At 42.5% G+C, this 17,741-nt stretch overlaps 1 protein-coding gene across 6 annotated transcripts in view; it reads left to right on the top strand.

Moving 5' to 3' along the window:
• LOC147013554 (uncharacterized) overlaps nucleotides 1–17,741 on the top strand; it is a 73,609-nt gene that overhangs the window by 15,002 nt on the left and 40,866 nt on the right. For all 6 annotated transcript variants that reach the window (XM_085855439.1, XM_085855443.1, XM_085855442.1 and 3 more), the window contains exons 5-7: nucleotides 4,109–4,203; nucleotides 6,606–6,966; nucleotides 16,711–16,800. In XM_085855439.1, coding sequence (XP_085711565.1) covers nucleotides 4,109–4,203; nucleotides 6,606–6,966; nucleotides 16,711–16,800 — 546 coding nt within the window. The remainder of the gene's footprint in view (nucleotides 1–4,108; nucleotides 4,204–6,605; nucleotides 6,967–16,710; nucleotides 16,801–17,741) is intronic.

Below are 17,741 nucleotides of genomic sequence, written 5' to 3'. Positions count from 1 at the left end.
AAGCATCAAGTAAACTAGAACGGGCACTCGTAGAGCGCATACCTTCGCCGCAGCCACTAGTTTGAACATGGCATGAGAGTGAAATGAGGAACTAAAATTCCACTAAATCTGCTCGGGAATTTCGCAAATTTAAAGTCCATGATCCGGATTTTGTGAAAGGGTTTTGTTATTAGAACTATCACGATTATGACAATTTTAGGTGATTCGTTGTCCCGAGTGCCGAACTCTGTAGCATGTAGGGTCGGATTCGGTCGAATGTCACTGACCACGCAGACACGACCTGGATCAAATAGATCATGTTTTCAAATCCGAGCGAGGACAAAAACGTCATTTTAATTGGCGTCTAATTAAACAAGAAAGTAAAACTCCTTTTACTAAACCATGAGCGAAGCTATGTGCATATCAAACTAACCAAGTCTCCTTAATGAAAATTTGTTGTATTTTACTTAGTAACTAAGTTTGGTAGGGCCCTTATGGCCCTTGTTGCATCAACAGACACACAGTTTAGAGACAGAGATATATTCTAGTTATTACCTTTGTATTAAGTTGTCCACAACGCATCTCAATACAAATATGCTTTTCGTGACCTCCATGACCTTTGACCCACAACCGCTACCTAGGGTGACAATATTACTATACCTTGTGTCATTTCAGAAGATGGGGAATTGAACACTGAACAATTTGGAGTTAATTTGATGTAAATCGGAAACATATTAACCGTTTTCATCATGAAAAAACGATGTTGACCTTTTTGTGACCTTGACCTTTGATCCGATCGCTCCCAAAATCTAATGGATTTGTCCTTTCATGATGCGAAACAAATCCAAAACAATTAAAGCCTCTCTGCGTTTTTTTTTTTTGCGTTAACTTGTCCATAACACTTTCCGATATAAATGTGAATTTGTGTGACCCCCTTGACCTTTGACTCACAACCGCTGCCTTGGGTGACAAAAGTACTATACCATATGTCATATTAGAGGATGGGGAATTTAATTTTGAACATTTTGGAGTTAATTTGCTGTAAATCAAAACAAAATTGACAATTTAATCGCGAAAAAACGATTTTGACCTTTTTGTGACCTTGACCTTAACCTTTGATCCAATTGCTCCAAAAATTTAATCGATTTGTCCTCTCGTGATGCCAAACACATCCACAATATTTCATGACAATCTGCGAAGTGGTTTTTGTGTAATGTTGTCCACAACGCTTCCCAATCAAAAACTCCATTTTGGTGACCCCCTTGACCTCTGACTTCCACAGACTAACTAGGGTTGCAAACACTATACCATACGCTATATCAGTGGATCGGGATTTGAACACTGAACATTTTGGACTTAATTTGATGTAAATCGCAAAAAAACGATTTTGACCTTTTTGTGACCTTGACCTTGACCTTTGATCCGATCGCTCCCAAAATCTAATCGATTTATCCTCTCATGATGTCAAACAAGTCCAAAAAATTTCATGACAATCTGCTAAGTGGTTTTTGCGTAATGTTGTCCACGACGCTGCCCAATGAAAAATGCTTTGTGGTGACCCCCTTGACCTTTGACCTCCAACCGCTAACTCGGGTTACAACAACACCATATAATGTTATATTTGAGGATAGGGGGCATTGAATACTGATCATGTTGGCATTAATTTGATGTAAATTGGAATAAAATTGACTGTTATCGTGAAAATAAAAATGTTTGACCTTTTTGTGACCTTGACCTTGACCTTTGATCCGATTGCTCCAAAAATCTACTCGATTTGTCTTTTTATGACAACAAACCTTCCCACACAATTTCAAGCTAATTTGCTGTAAAGTTTTTGTATAAAGTGATCCAAAACATTGTTAATACCATTTTTGGTGACCCCCTTGACCTTTGACCCCCAACCGCTACCTAGGGTAATTACGCCACACTTTCATGTGGCATAGCCTAGAATGTAGAATTGAGTAATGAACATTTTGGTGTTGGTTTTATCTCGTTCGGATAAAAATTGACCGCGTTATGACGAAAAAACGAATCTGACCTTTTCATGACCGTGACCTTGACCTTTAATCCGATTGCTCCCAAAATCTTAGCCTGGCGTCCTTGAGTAACTGCACATCATCTCTGAAAATTTCATGCAAATCGGTCGAGCAGTTTTTGCGCAATGTTGTCCGCACACATATTTACCAATAAATAAATACACAGGGGTCAATACAATACCTTCGTCAAACGAAGTTTGCGAAGGTAATAAAAATGACAAACACAAAGATTTACCTTCAAACAGCATTCTTTGAGAGACGATGAGATATAAAGTGGGTAATCAGTGAAAATCAATTTTAAAATGTGCCAAAGCAGAGAACACAAAATGTCGAGCTAGAAAAATGTCGACTTTATGCTTTCACAGCCAGAACAAACATGGCGAACACCTGGTCGGATAGACCTTATTGATTTTTTATATATGTATCGATGTCAAAATGACAAGTGGATAACAAGGTCACACAAAAAGGTTGAAAGAAGCGATGTCCTGTAAAAATAAAATTGCACATTTTCAGTGGATGAAACAACTCCCAAGACGCCCAACGCAGGTGGAAAAGTACGTAAAATCGATGTGAGATTGAAAGCACGGTCACTTTTTCCCAAAACGAACAACCAAGCAGCTTGGAGAGCGCTCATCAAGTGGCTTAAGCATTCAAGCAAGCACTCCAACGAAACGCTCGATAAGAAACGGCTCACTTGGCATTGAATTGGCAATCACCGGACGTCATATTCAACATACACCTCCCAGAGACGCCCGGAATGTCACATGCGTCCCAATTGGACACACGAACACTTTTCGAGACGTCTTGTAAGTTCGATTCTGGAGCTTAAATTTTGTAATTCTCCTTAGTTTAAGAGATACTCGTGGTGATCTCACGTGCGGAAATTAAATAAAGCAACGGATTCTCACGTCTCTGGGCGTTTATAAGCATTACAAGCAATTCGTAGCTATGATGAACAGGCATTTGATAATATGAGTGAGGAAACGTGAAAAAAAAAACTTTATCGTTAAGAAATCGTTGCGGCCTTTTCCAAGTCATGGCATGGTTGAGCAGGCCAAAAAACATGGCGGCTTCAAACACCAGCGAGGTTTCCCAGGAAATGCTTTAAGACGCCAGAGAGTGAGGTGGCTGAGGATCGCCTGATGAAGGACATAATTAAATAATGCCGTTAATTATCTTTAAAAATGGTGTTTTAATTAACCCAAACAACCAATTTTCAGTCTTGCATTTCCTTGGAGTTTTCTTAGTGTACATGCAAAGTTTCAGGCTGATGGGTTTCATGGTTTTTGGAGTTAATGGAGGACACACACACACACATACACACACTGTATTAAATCATCCATCTCAAGTTCTTGGAAAAGTTTTCTTTGAATTGACTTTTTTAATGTTCTTTCTCCAATCTCCCTTTTTTGATGCATTTTTTGTAACGCTGAAGAAAGTGCTGTTTTTGATTCTTGATGAAAATGTTTTGTGAAAATTAAGGTTTAAATGCATCATTTTTACATTTTTCAAAACTATTTTTGTATTCCCTTTGTGGAACTCGATGAAACGATAAAGCCTCTCTCCATGCCGCAGAGGGATTAAAAGATTATTTTTATGATTCAGTTTTTAAGGTTATTTTGTTTTTTTTTGTTTTTTTTTATAAAGAATGCCGATTCGATTAGAGTAGTATGAATATGTTGGTTCTGGATTACCTACCAGGTGAATGACCGAATGAACGAGCAAAGATAACGGAGCACAGCAAAATTATCTGAAGGGAGTGAATGGGGGGAACAACAAAAGATAATATCGAATTAATTAACCCATTACAGCCCAAGGCATTTTGTCACAATGCAGTATTTAAAAATGTATAAATTGGTTCTTTCTTGGAGGATTTTATCTCATTCAAAGAACCTTTTGAAAGTCAATCGTGTATGATTCACAAAGTTTGATGAAAACATTTGTCACATCCATTTTGAATTGATTCAACAGGCAAAGATTCAAAAGAGGGTCAAAATATTTCACTAATTCAGGACGATTGTTTGCAATGGACAATAGTTTATAGATAATCCCTGGACCATTTGGAATAATTACATGAAATGGTGTGTTTGCAGCAATGTACAAGCGGACCCAACATAAGGATGAAACTTCCAAGGTAGAGTTTGTTCCAGGCAGAACAATGGATGATGTCAACAGGACGTTGATTGAGGTATGCTCGTTCTTCATTCCATATTACAGCCACAAGCCTTCACCAGCAAGAATACTTCTATATTTGATGTTACATCAACATGTATTCTTAAAATAGTGATGAGGGGAAAAATATGCTCAATAAGGGATTCTCTGCATAAATATAGAATCCACAAGGAAAGGAAGGAAGGATGATTGGAAGCTGCTTGGGACTGGTGGTTGAATTGAAAAAAGGAAGGAGGTTGGAAATATATATATATATATATATATATATATATATATATATATATATATATATATATATATATATATATATATATATATATATATATATATATATATATATATATATATATATATATATATATATATATATATATATATATATATATATATATATATATATATATATATATATATATATATATATATATATATATATATATATATATATATATATATATATATATATATATATATATATATATATATATAGTGTGTTTCAAAAGTCTTGTTACTATTTGGAATGTGTCTCTATTGAACATTCTTCTCCTTCTCCTAGTTATAAGGGGTGAGGCCCAACGGTACCAAGCTTCTTCCCTGCCTTGAGTACGATACTCCTCCACCTCCCTCTGTCCTCAGCCACCTCTGTACACTCTTCAACCACCCATACCTTAATCCCCCTGACCCAGTTGTTCTCACAGACCTGCAACCTCTGTTGTTGTCTCTCTATCAGTGCTACCATTTCCAGGCCATAAAGGTAGGCCGGCGTCACACAAGTCACCATAACTTTTCCTTTCAATTTCCTTGATATATTTCTGTCTGCCATTACTCCTCCGCACATTCACACCCACCTGAATCCTCCTTCGCACCTCTGCCTCTGACTTACCATCCCCGGTCACTGTACCCCCCCCCCCCCAGATACTCAAACCTATTTCCCTGCCTGATCCCCTTCTCCTCTAACGTGGTATTTATTTATTTTCTCTGCTGCCCGGCCCACATCACCTCGGTCCTCTCCATGCTCATCTTCAGCCCATGTTTCTCAAATGCCTCCTTCCACTCCCCCAGTACTTCCTGCATCTCACATCTACTCTCCGCCGCAACAGCCAGATCATCAGCATACAACATCCTCCCGAGAATACCTTTCATGTTTACCGTCCTGCTTACCAGCTCCATCACCATGATAAACACGGGTGGGCTAAGAGCGCTCCCCTGCTTCAAACCGATGTTCACACTGAATTCTTCAGGCATCCCAGGACAAGTAAAACTCTTCCCTTCATTCCCTTGTTCATCCCTTCCACCAACCTAACTTCTGCTTCCGGCACTCCCATCCGTCTCAGTGTCGCCATCGCCATCTCTCTTGAGACGGTACCATAAGCCTTATCCAAGTCCACATTATTAATTTTACTTATTATTTATTTTGGAGGTTGTGTTCTAGGTAGTTTGGTCATTGTCTCCACCAAGTTTCATTAGTCCAGAGTAAATATGTTGCACACATCACATTAGATCACAACAACGAAGTGAAATGGTAGAAGGGTGTGTTGAGACGAAGCCTGTGATGAAGACTCAGCGGCTTGATAGCAAACCCTTCAAGGTGAGAGACACACCTAGTAATGACTGTATTCTTCACAATGTAAAGAAGATCCATAAAGAAGGTACTGTTCACGATCTGGAGAAGTCGGGGAGAAAGAAGACTCGGTGTTCAGAAGACATCACTGTGGCGGTGACGCAATTTGTCACTCAATATCCAAGGAGATCCTCTCTCCGTCGCTCGCAAGACCTTGGTCTTTCAGATCCTAATGCAGGACATGAAACCTTATCCATGAAAAGTCCAGATGAAACACTCTCTTGCTGACACTGACAAAGCAGAGGAGTTCGGCAACAAGATAATCTCCTTCAACACATCTCTGTTCTCCCCATTCCCCGGGACTCAACCCTCTGGACCTCTTTCTGTGGGGGTTACGCGAAGGACAATGTTTCCAAAGACAACCCTCGTAACATCCAGCAGCTTGACAGCTGTTGAGGAGTGTGTAGCATCCATCTCACCTCTAACATGAAAGAGGGTGACCGCTTGCCCGGCATGCCGTGGAGGTCACGCCGAACAGATCATTTACGCCGTTCCATCATTGGAAATCAAAGTGCCAAAACAACTCCCAACTCTCCAACTTTTAATTTTCAAACTTGTGTACATTTTTCAAAATAAAACATTAAAATAGTACCGACACTTTTGAAACACCCTGGTATATTGATAATATGGAGTATGTAACTGTGATGTGATGTACCACTTGATCTGTTTGAAGGAAGGTGTGAGAGATTGATGACGACAAGATTGTACCTGAGAGTCTCATGGGTTTGAGGCTGCTCTCAGCGTGCAGGACGTTTGGAAACAGACAGTGTTGATGATAATGATGCGAATTTGCACAGGTTGGTGTTCTCGAAGAACGAAGTGAATACTTGTACATTACAACCAAGCATGGACAGGCCTTACTCCAACAGCAACAGAACCGGCTGAGCCAGCTGAGCGTTGCCTTACAGCGACTCCACTCTCGACTGGTCTCCATCAATGAATTGCTGTTTGGAAGAAATATTAACACAAACCAGGCACTACGAGTGCTGCACGAGAGACTGAGGAACCTCAGTCAAGAGGTTCAGGCAGCAGAGCGAAATCAGCAAGGACTAGCGCATGAATTTTCCAGCCAACTGCGACTTGTTACGAACATGATGGAGGACCTAAGAACTGCTTCTTTGGAACAGACGTCCAAGCACCACAGTACCGCTCTTGCAGGTCTCACCTCACACACCTCTCCCAAACATTTTTTTTTTCCCCATAAGGTGTACAATTGTACCGTGACTAAGTCTGGTTCTAAGGTATTCCAACCTGGTCAAGCCAGAGTTAAACTCGGCAGAATAGCCTTGAGCATCCAGGTGAACTTAGCTCATTGAGTACTGCATGTGGTTAACGGGATTAACGTGTGGTTGCCCATGATTGAAGTGGATAAGTAGGTGCTCCTGGACATAACCGGAAGAAGAGAGAGGAGACGTACAGAAGCAAGAGAAGGACGCTTTCCGTGTGGCCCCGTAGAGCTCCTGGAAACGCAGCCGCCGCTGTGGCGGAATGGGAAGTTGATGTCTTCCAGCTCCATTCTATCTTACCCAGTAGTTTTTGTGTGCATGGTTCGTGTGTGTGTGTGTGTATGTGTGTGTGTGTGTGTGTGTGTGTGTGTGTGTGTGTGTGTGTGTGTGTGTGTGTGTGTGTGTGTGTGTGTGTGTGTGTGTGTGTGTGTGTGTGTGTGTGTCATGTTAGTTCTTGGGATGGAACATCCCTTGGGATGTTAGTTCTTTCCCTGTAATTTAACTTAGTGTTTATTATTTATTACCTCTGCCACCAAAGGTGGACGCAGGTTATGTTTTCACCCATGTTTGTCTGTCTGTCTGTCTGTCTGTCTGTTTGTCTGTGAACATGATATCTCAAAAAGTTATGGACGGATTATGACAAAACTTGGTGGACGAGTTGGGTAGACGACAAAAACATACTTAGATAGATACTTAGCTTAGATACTTAGCAGGCAGACACGAAGCGGAGGAACAGTCGAGCCGGGCTGTGTTGCACGAGTGCGAGCGCGGGCGTACTGTGCCCGCGGCTCTCCTTTATTCCGTACGCGGTACACTCACAAGCCGGCCGACTCCAGCATTACTACGACGCCTCAGACGGCGTGCACACCTCATATCCCTCGCCGAACCCCACGGCCACTCCTCCACCATCACGCCCATCATGCATCATCATCATGCCCCTCCCCGTGGGCATGGCTACACCACACTCCTCCCTCCTAAAAGTATGATTATTAAATGATCAGTATTATAAGAAGCATGCAGAACACGAAGGACTTCGTATAATAATCATGGAAATAAAATGAAAATAGCACACCACATCATATAATGTGTCGATGCGAGCGAGTGGAGCAGCAAAGGTCAGGTCTGACCGCGTTACCGATATGAAGCAGCAAAATGAGAAGCACAGCAGCATTATGCAGCAAAAACGCCCCCCAGGTGGCCCATGCTGACATGACTCTGGCCAAGGTCGTAACGACCTCTCGAGCTAACCTCCTCCGGCCCCATCAAACGCCTCCGGCCCACTCCCCCCAGGCAGACCCGACGTAGATAAACATCCCGAGGCCGGCAGCCCGCTATCTGGAAGTCGTGGCGCCAGCCTTAGACCTTGGCCGGGGGCGCTGAATAGCGCCGCTGGCTGCATGCATTTAATGCGCCAAAACAACTCACGCACCACCATCAGTCGAGACGCCAACGCCCGTCCAAACGGCCTTGAGCGAACACAGCGAGTTGTGCTCGCAATCAGAGGTGGAGGTAACGCAGACCAGGGCACCAGTCTTGGTGCCGAGTCGATCTCCGAGACCCACACGGCCGCTAGACGGGAGCAACTCCACTTAAACCACACTGCAATCATAGGCTCGTTATAAATCATTACGAATAATACTCGAAGCATCGCAAATTCATTTTTCCGTACAGCGCGCTTTTTTGATAAAATCCCAGCACATGACAAAGCAATTACCTGCGGCCCGGGACAGTGGACGGCCAACTCAACCTTTTCATTCGCCACCACCGCCCCTGAAGCCCCTACATCACATTGATCATAATCCAACTCCCATTTAATGATCTCCGCCACATCCACTTTTACACGAGAACTGCTGGCATTTATTTCAACAACGTTAAACTGCATCAATAGAGCAAGGAAAAACACATATGCCATGAACAACAACCCACAACCCGCATCACGAGTCCGCTTCTTGGTTGTCGACTTGATGCTGCGACTCGCGACTCCCTTTAACGCCACGGGCCCACCACCACCTGTTGAAGCTGCCTGAACCACACCGATGCGCATTGCCTCTCGAACCTTGCCACAGCGCGGGAACTCATCGCGAGCGAAGCGCGGGAACTCATCGCGAGAGCTGATACGGCTCTCGCCGCCCATCAGAGCCTCGCCCTCGGTACTCGATGAAGGCCTCGAAGAGAGTACCGGCACATCTGGAGGTACGAACCGGAGACCCAGTCCGAGGTGCGCAAGCCAGTCTCGACCCAACAGGGGGGGCCCCTCCCCTCGTACAACGAACACCGAGAGCCGGGCGCGTCGATCTCGGTAGCGCACTGAGACGTCGGCCCTCGCAAGCGGTGCAATCGCTTCACCGGTGTACGTGTATAACGACAAGGCCGTCTTGACCAGGCGAATACCGCGAAGACCACGAGCCGCCCGCTCACCCATGACCGACACCGCAGCCCCGGTATCCACGCAAAACACAGTAGGTTGGCCATTCACTTCGACTTCAACCGTGAAAGGCGTCGTCATCTCCGAACCAACGGAAAACAGACTCAACCGTGGTTGCATCTCCCGCTCTGGTTCGCCGGCATTTTCAGGCCCCGGTTGCAGGCCGATCTCCAGGTCACTGGGGTCCTCTCGCACCTCGTCACCCAAGACCCCAACGGAGGCTCCCGCCATCCGACACACACGCTTCAAATGTCCCACCTTGTGACAATGCAAACACACGGTGTTCTTATACGGGCACATTTGTCGCAGGTGCGGACCCCACACCCCCAGCAGCCGCGGGAAAGTCCCTTCGCTCCAGGCGCGACCGTGCTGCGGTGCCCCTTCGCTCCCGGTGCGATCGTGCTGCGGTGCCCCTCGTCCCGCACCGCCAGGCGCGCGTGCGACCTGCGGCACTTGAGGCCACCGCTCGGACTCCGGGCTGCGTGACTCGCGGCACTTGTGCGATTACCGCATTGACTTCGGGATTAGCTGCCATACTCCAGCTGGAGCTACTCATTGCGTCCTGGCCAGCAATGGCACGGACATCCGTGAGCGTCTGTTCGACAGACGAAGCAGTCACGACCGCCGAGTCGAATGTGATGTCGGTTAATCGCAGGATAGCCGCTACCATCTTTGCGTCTCGCAGACCAGAAATAAAACGATCTCTGAGCCTTGTCGGACGCTCCTCTGCCGTGAATTTGCAAGGCACAGCCGAATGCTTCACTCGTGCCACGAAGTCCGCAACGCGCTCCTCGCCACCCTTAGCGAGATGATCGAACTGGAACCGCGCGAGATGTAACGACTTCTCCGGCGCCAAGTGGGTCTTCATTTTCGTCACGATGTCCTGAAAGGATAGCATATCATCACTGGGTCTATTTGGAGCCACCAAATCACTCAGCAGGCGGTAGTGCTCCGTTGATAGCGAGGCGAGCAAGATCGCCTTGCGTTTCTCTTCATCCTCTACATCATTTGCCCGAAAGTAGCAACCCAACTGTTCAGAAAACAACTCGAACTCATCTCCCCCGAACACGGGTACACGTCCATGTGCCGTGCCGCGACCTTCCGCCATGTTCCGTGAGACACTTGGTTCCGTAGCTTGGAACCGCCCTTACACACGCCGATCCGCCGATCCTCGTCGCCAACTGTACTGTACTGTACTGGGAGATACTTAGCAGGCAGACACGAAGCGGAGGAACAGTCGAGCCGGGCTGTGTTGCACGAGTGCGAGCGCGGGCGTACTGTGCCCGCGGCTCTCCTTTATTCCGTACGCGGTACACTCACGAGCCGGCCGACTCCAGCATTACTACGACGCCTCAGACGGCGTGCACACCTCATATCCCTCGCCGAACCCCACGGCCACTCCTCCACCATCACGCCCATCATGCATCATCATCATGCCCCTCCCCGTGGGCATGGCTACACCACAAACATGATATCTCAAAAAGTTATGGATGGATTATGACAAAACTTGGTGGACGAGTTGGGTAGACGACAAAAACAAGCTGATTAGATTTTGGTGAAGGTCCAGATCCAGCCCATCAGTGGGTTACAAAACATCAACTGTTCAGCCTGGCAGAGGTATGCCGGTCTAGTTCAATGGTCTCTGTCCAAGATGACTGTTTGTTTTGTCCCATGTTTCCTTGTAGTGTTGTACACCGCTTCTTCCCAATTCCATATCCAGGTGATGCATGACAGCATTGCAGAGGCCGAAGGAACGGAGTACTCAGTTTTTACTCTGTTTGTTTTCTTTCATGTTTGTCCAGGTGATAGCTCAGCCATTCTTTGAGCTAGGAAGCTGAAATTTGGGCACAATAGTGAACAAGTCCTTTGGCAAAAATTTATTATTTTTATTTTTTGATTAATCAATTGATTGATTAATTACTTAATTATTATCGATTTATTAATTCCTTCTTTATTTTGTTTCTCATCTGGGCAATATCTCAGTCACCTTTTGAACGATGAAACTGATATTTGGACACGACAGTGAACAAGAGATTTGGCTATAAAGGGTATTTTTGATTTATTGATTAATCAATATGCTGGGTGTTGGCTCAATGGTTAGGGTGGTGAGCTTGGGATTCTATGATCCTGAGTTCAAACCAAACTCGGCTGTTGAATTAATACGAGGATGGGTTGACTCAGCCTGTTCATCCTTCTAAGGTCAGCAAAATGCATGCCAGCTCGCTGGTATCCTGTGTCGGAGTAGCAACCCATCCAGGATTATGTCCAATAGCCAAGGAGTCTGCTTTGGCAGTACCAACGATCTGCACAGAGTATGGTCCCAATTGATGGATTAATCGATTAATTGCTCATTTTTCGATTAATTACTTAATTTTCAAAAAGTTACAGATTCGGATGAAACAGTGGTGATTTCGGTATGCTGTTGTTCAATGAAGAAATTAATTGTTTTACGATCATTATTTATTTATTTTAATTTCACAATTAGTCAATCAATTACTGTACTCCCAAGCTCATATAAAGGGGTACCAATTTTTTAAGCAAATTTATCACACACATGAACATTATCTAATGTGTTTTCGTTTTAAAGGTACACAAAACTTAACGTACTGACGGGTTTTAACCTATAGAGGTAGAACGCCCCTTCATATGAACTTTTCTAAGGCATTACTTGGTTCATCCTTCGAACACCAGGGTAGTACAGCATGCATACGAGATTTTTTTTAATGTGCCATATTTTCTATAGTTTGGCATTTTTTACAAGCTATGCAATGTCCCTTCTTTTCTATAATTTGACACATGGCACATACCATATAAAGGGCCTTTTTCTATGCCTCTGGTAATTTCCCCAAGAATGGAGCAATTAGTTTCTCTCTATTACAAAGGGGTATTCCATGTTTAACCTCCGCCATCGAAGATGGATGGAGGTTACTGTTTTCACCCCTGTCTGTTTTTGTTACTTACGAAATCTAAAGATTTCGTAAGTATATTGATGACTTCCGTTTCTGTTTGTTTGTTTGTGTGTTTGTTTGTTTGTAGGCACGATAACTCGAGAACGGAAGGAGCGACCAATGTCAAATTACACCACGTGATTCAGGAGGGTGATGGCTGGTGCTGATTAGATTTTGGTCAGAATCGGTTGAAGGTCAAGGTCACAGTGAGGTCAAACATCCAAAAAATGATAACTCGAGAACGGAAGGAGCTACCAATGTCAAATTAGACCACGTGATTCAGGAGGGTGATGGCTAGTGCTGATTAGATTTTGGTCAAAATCGGTCAAAGATCAAGGTCACAGTGAGGTCAAACATAATTCCGTAAATTCATGTGGAGAAATGGAGTATTTTTGCTTCGCTCGACGTTACGAGTTCGTTTTAACTTCGATTTTAATTTTGTCTTCTGTTTTTGTGATCGCTTAGGACGCTTAAATCTCGGTTGTCGAAATTCTGGTAAAAATCGGATGTTTTGGAGACGTTTTAAGATTGTATAAAAAATATTTCACTCGACGCGTCACGGGCCGTCCCTTGATGCAGTGCGCTCGAGCAGACGCGTCGTTGAGTTACGTTAAGGTTTAATTGCGTGGAGAAATGGAGATTTTTGCTTCGCTCGACGTTACGGTTTTTGATGGTTTAATACAGAATCATTGTAGAAACTTCTGGTTTGCGTCGCTACCTTCTCTAGAGACAGCTTTTATAAGACAAGGTCAGAGGTCAAGTTGACGATTTCGTAAGTACCAGTCTATGACTGCTTATTTGTTTGTTTGTTTGTTTGTAGGCAGGATAACTCGAGAACAGAAGGAGCTACCAATGTCAAATTACACCAGTGATTCAGGAGGGTGATGGCCAGCGCTGATTAGATTTTAGTCAAAATCGGTCAAAGGTCAAGGTCACAGTGAGGTCAAACATCCAAAAAATGATAACTCGAGAACGGAAGAAGCTACCAATGTCAAATTACACCACATGATTCAGGAGGGTGGTGGCTAGTGCTGATTAGATTTTGGTCAAAATCGGTCAAAGGTCAAGGTCACAGTGAGGTCAAACATCCAAAACATTTGATTTTTGATCGTTTGGTACAGAATCATCGTAGAAACTTCTGGTTTGCGTCGCTACCTTCTCTCGAGACAGCTTTTATTAGACAAGGTCAGAGGTCAAGTTGACGATTTCGTAAGTACCAGTCTATGAGTGCTTGTTTGTTTGTTTGTTTGTTTGTGAACAGCATTACGGAAAAACTCCTCGACGGATTTCGACGAAACTTGGTGGGGGGATTAGGTATGGTCCAAGGACCATGCCATTAGATTTTGGACTTGGTCCAAAGTCCAATATTGCCGCTATGGCGGACATTTTGAAAAAAGATTCGAAATTTTTGTTTTTGCATTTCTTCATGTTTAAAATGATTTCCAACCAAAAATAAAATAAAATGTTGGAGAAAAAAAAAACTTGGAAAATTTTTCTTTTTTTCAAAAAAATTTCGATTTTATTTGAAAAATATTGGAATTTTTTCTTTTACATTTCTACATCTTTTAAGTGATTTCAACCCCCCCCCCCAAAAAAAAATTGTTAGAGAAAAAAAAATTTTGCAATTTTTTTGAAAAAAATTCCGATTTTTTTTTTTTTTGCATTTCTCCATGCGCGTCGATCTAGTTAACCTCCGCCATCGAAGATCGGAGTTTACTGTTTTCACCCCTTTCTGTTTGTTTGTTTGTTTGTGAATTGTATTACGGAAAAACTCCTTGACGGATTTCGATGAAACTTGGTGGGGGGGTTAGGTCTGGTCTAAGGATCATGCCATTAGATTTTGGACTTGGTCCAAAATCCAATATGGCCGCTATGGCGGCCAATTTGAAAAAAATATTTGAATTTTTTTTTTTTTTGCATTTCTACATGTTTTAAGTTATTTCCAACCCCTCCCCCCCCAAAAAAAAATTGTTAGAGAGAAAAAAAAATTTGCAACTTTTTTTCAACAAAATTTCGATTCTTAACCTCCGCCATCTTCGAAGATGGTTGGAGGTTAGTTTTCACCCCTTTCTGTTTGTTTGTTTGTTTGTTTATTTGTTTGTTTGTGAACAGTATTACGGAAAAACTCCTCGACGGATTTCAACGAAACTTGGTGGGGGGGGTAGGTATGGTCCAAGGATCATGCCATTAAATTTTGGACTTGGTCTCCCCCCCCCTCCAAAAAAAATTGTTGGAGAAAATTTTTTTTTTTTGCATTTCTACATGTTTTAAGTGATTTCCAATCCCCCCCCAAAAAGATTGTTACCCCCCCCAAAAAAAATTGTTAGAGAATTTTTTTTTATTTCTACATGTTTTAAGTGATTTCCAACCCCCCCCCCAAAAAAAAAAAATTGTTAGAGAATTTTTTTTTGCATTTCTACATGTTTTAAGTTATTTCCAACCCCCTAAAAAAAATTGTTAGAGAAAAAAATTTTTTTTTTGCATCTCTACATGTTTTAAGTGATTTCCAACCCCACCCCCCCCCCAAAAAAAAACTTGGAGAAAAGAACTATAACTCTGTCAGCACTGTTGACATCATATTTAATGAATAAGATATAAGGTTCATCTGAGTGACCAGCAGTATTGGCGGCGGAGGTTTTGCACTCTCCCAAGTGCTCCCCCTCCCGTTTTATTTTGCATTTCTACATGTTATAAGTGATTTCCAAGAAAAAAAAAACATGCCAAAATTATAATTCTGCTGATTTTGGAACTTCAGGTGGATATACCCATGTAAAATCAATTTCTGTCTCAAGGAATCTAGTTATGACGAATGAATTGAGTATGCAAAAGTTAAAAGTAAAAGGGAAAGTTGCAAACTATAACTCTATGAGCACTGTTGACGTCAAATTGAATGAATAGGATATCAGGTTCACTTGAGTGACCTAGCAGTATTGGCGGCGGAGGTTTTGCACTCTACCGAGTGCTCCCCCTCTGGTTAACCTCCGCCATCGAAGATGGATGGAGGTTACTGTTTTCACCCCTATCTGTTTGTTTGTTTGTTTGTGAACAGTATTACGGAAAAACTCCTGGACGGATTTCGACGAAACTTGGTGGGGGGATTAGGTATGATCCAAGGATCATGCCATTAGATTTTGGACTTGGTCCAAAAAAAAAAACTTCGAAAATTTTGCAAGTTTTTTCAAAAAAATTTCGATTTTATTTGAAATATATTTGAATTTTTGTTTTTGCATTTCTACAAGTTTTAATTGATTTCCAACCCCCCAAAAAATTTGTTGGAGAAAAAAAAAATATTGCAACTTTTTTTTCAAAAAAATTTCGATTTTATTTTTTTGGCATTTCTACATGCGTGTCGATCTAGTTTTGTTTATTCAATCGTGGTTCAGTAGAGTCTGATCCGTTTTGACCTACAATGAATAGGATATCAGGTTCACTTAAGTGACCCAGCAGTATTGGCGGCGGAGGTTTTGCACTCTACCGAGTGCTCCCCCTCTAGTTCAGCCAATTTTCTTCTAAAATTAAAGCACCTGAAAAACTGATGTTTTTTCAAAAGTCCACTTTTACGGTGTCTCTCATTTTTGCTAGGTCCCTAATTATGTGGCTGTGGGTAACTTCTAAGTCTCAACAAGTGTCCCTTTATTCATGTTCAAAATTTCACGAACTTTCATCCAACAGTTAGCCTAGTGTTGGTTTAATGGTTAGGGTGGCTGGCTTAGGATCTTATGGTCCTGACTTTGAGCCTTGTTGGCTGCTGAATTAACACCATGTGGAGTTGACTCAGCCTGTCATCCTTCCGAGGTCAGTGAGAGGGATGCCAGTGTACTGGTGCAGGGGCACAGCATCAGCAGCACAGCCATGCTTCCAAGAAGTGGGAGCTACCTGGAAGCCAAGCTGCCATACACAAGAAGAGAACAGATCCAACAGTTCATAAGTTGTGAGACCTCATGCTTGACTACTTTATTCCCAGAGTTGAAATTTTTCAATGTCCAAGTTTTTGGGGTTTGCCCCATGGACAAAATTGCCCCCATGCACTTCCGTTGATTAATGCACCGTACATCGGATGGGACCTTGAGCTGGAGACCCATTTTCCAGCAGTGATGGCTGGTGGACATTAAAGACCTATAGTGTCTTTCGCTAGGAGTTATCTTTGGCATCCTATCTATGTTCCAAGTTCCTACCCTAGCGTCGGCTGTGCAGGCAATGGAAAACGACCCAGTATAATGGTCGCCATGAGATTGCTTCTGCAGCAGAGAATGTGCCCTCGGCAGATCAGCAAACAACAATAACAATCTTTGCCAACCTGCAGGACTGTCTGGTCCCAAAGGAGGAAAGGGAGAACCTGGAGATTTTGGCCTGAATGGATGGACAGGCAGCAAAGGAGAAAATGGAGAAACAGGTAAATGAGAAGTTGTCAATTTGCATTTGAACAAAAACAACAAAAACAACAACATTGTCATTAAAACGAAATAGATATGTTTGCTATCTGGTATGAGTGCAAAACTACCACAATGAGCATATCTCGTGATAGGAACATATTAATTATTTTCCCCTTTATTTAGTCTCTGGGAAAATTTGATCATTTCATTGTTATTGGGTACCTGAGTGGTTAAATAAGTTATGGACTTTATGGAATTTTCACACTGGATTTTATAAACTGTATAGACATCTCCACATATAATGAAGTCAAAGATGGATTCTTCAACTAGTAGTCCAAGTGTAGACTAGATACTCACAATAGTCCAATTCACGCCAAAATTTATTCAGGTTATAAGAACTCACATGTGTAATTAGTAACAAAATATATTAATTTTTATTGCTGCAAGTGCTTCGTTAGACTGATTTAGGGAAATTTATTGAATTATAATGAGGATCTTGTTCATATAACTTTGTCGAATGGTGCACATAGAGCAATTTATATAATTTTGTAAGATGATAGTACAATTAACAAGGTGAGGTTCTGCCTGGAAACAGGAAGTCACACAGACCTCCTACTTACATGGTAAGTTAAAGGCCACAAAAACGGATTGGTAGGAATCAAAAGCAGGGGGTTTTTTTTCACCCTTTGCGTGCTGCGGTCACAGATTTGCGACGAGATAAAAAAATTGAAACAAATTTTTTTGTTTTAATTTTGGTTATTCGTCTAACTTGACACCCAAGTTATGTTTTTTTTGCAAATGCCACTTGAAATTCACAGCCCTATGAATTTTTTTTAATTAAAGAGCAGGTTTTGGGTCGCTGATGACTTCGCGTGATTCGAAGGTTGTAATCACATTAATCATCGTTGGGCAATTATTTTCTTCCATTTGAAACTCAAAATATGCTAAAATTAACTTTTAA

Source organism: Eptatretus burgeri, chromosome 14 (assembly GCF_056783735.1).
Source record: "Eptatretus burgeri isolate ZD-2024b chromosome 14, Ebu_testis_v1, whole genome shotgun sequence".
In the NCBI taxonomy this organism is placed as follows: Eukaryota; Metazoa; Chordata; class Myxini; order Myxiniformes; family Myxinidae; genus Eptatretus; species Eptatretus burgeri.
Note: the sequence above shows the minus strand (reverse complement) of the source record. Positions and strands in the feature narration are given on the sequence as shown.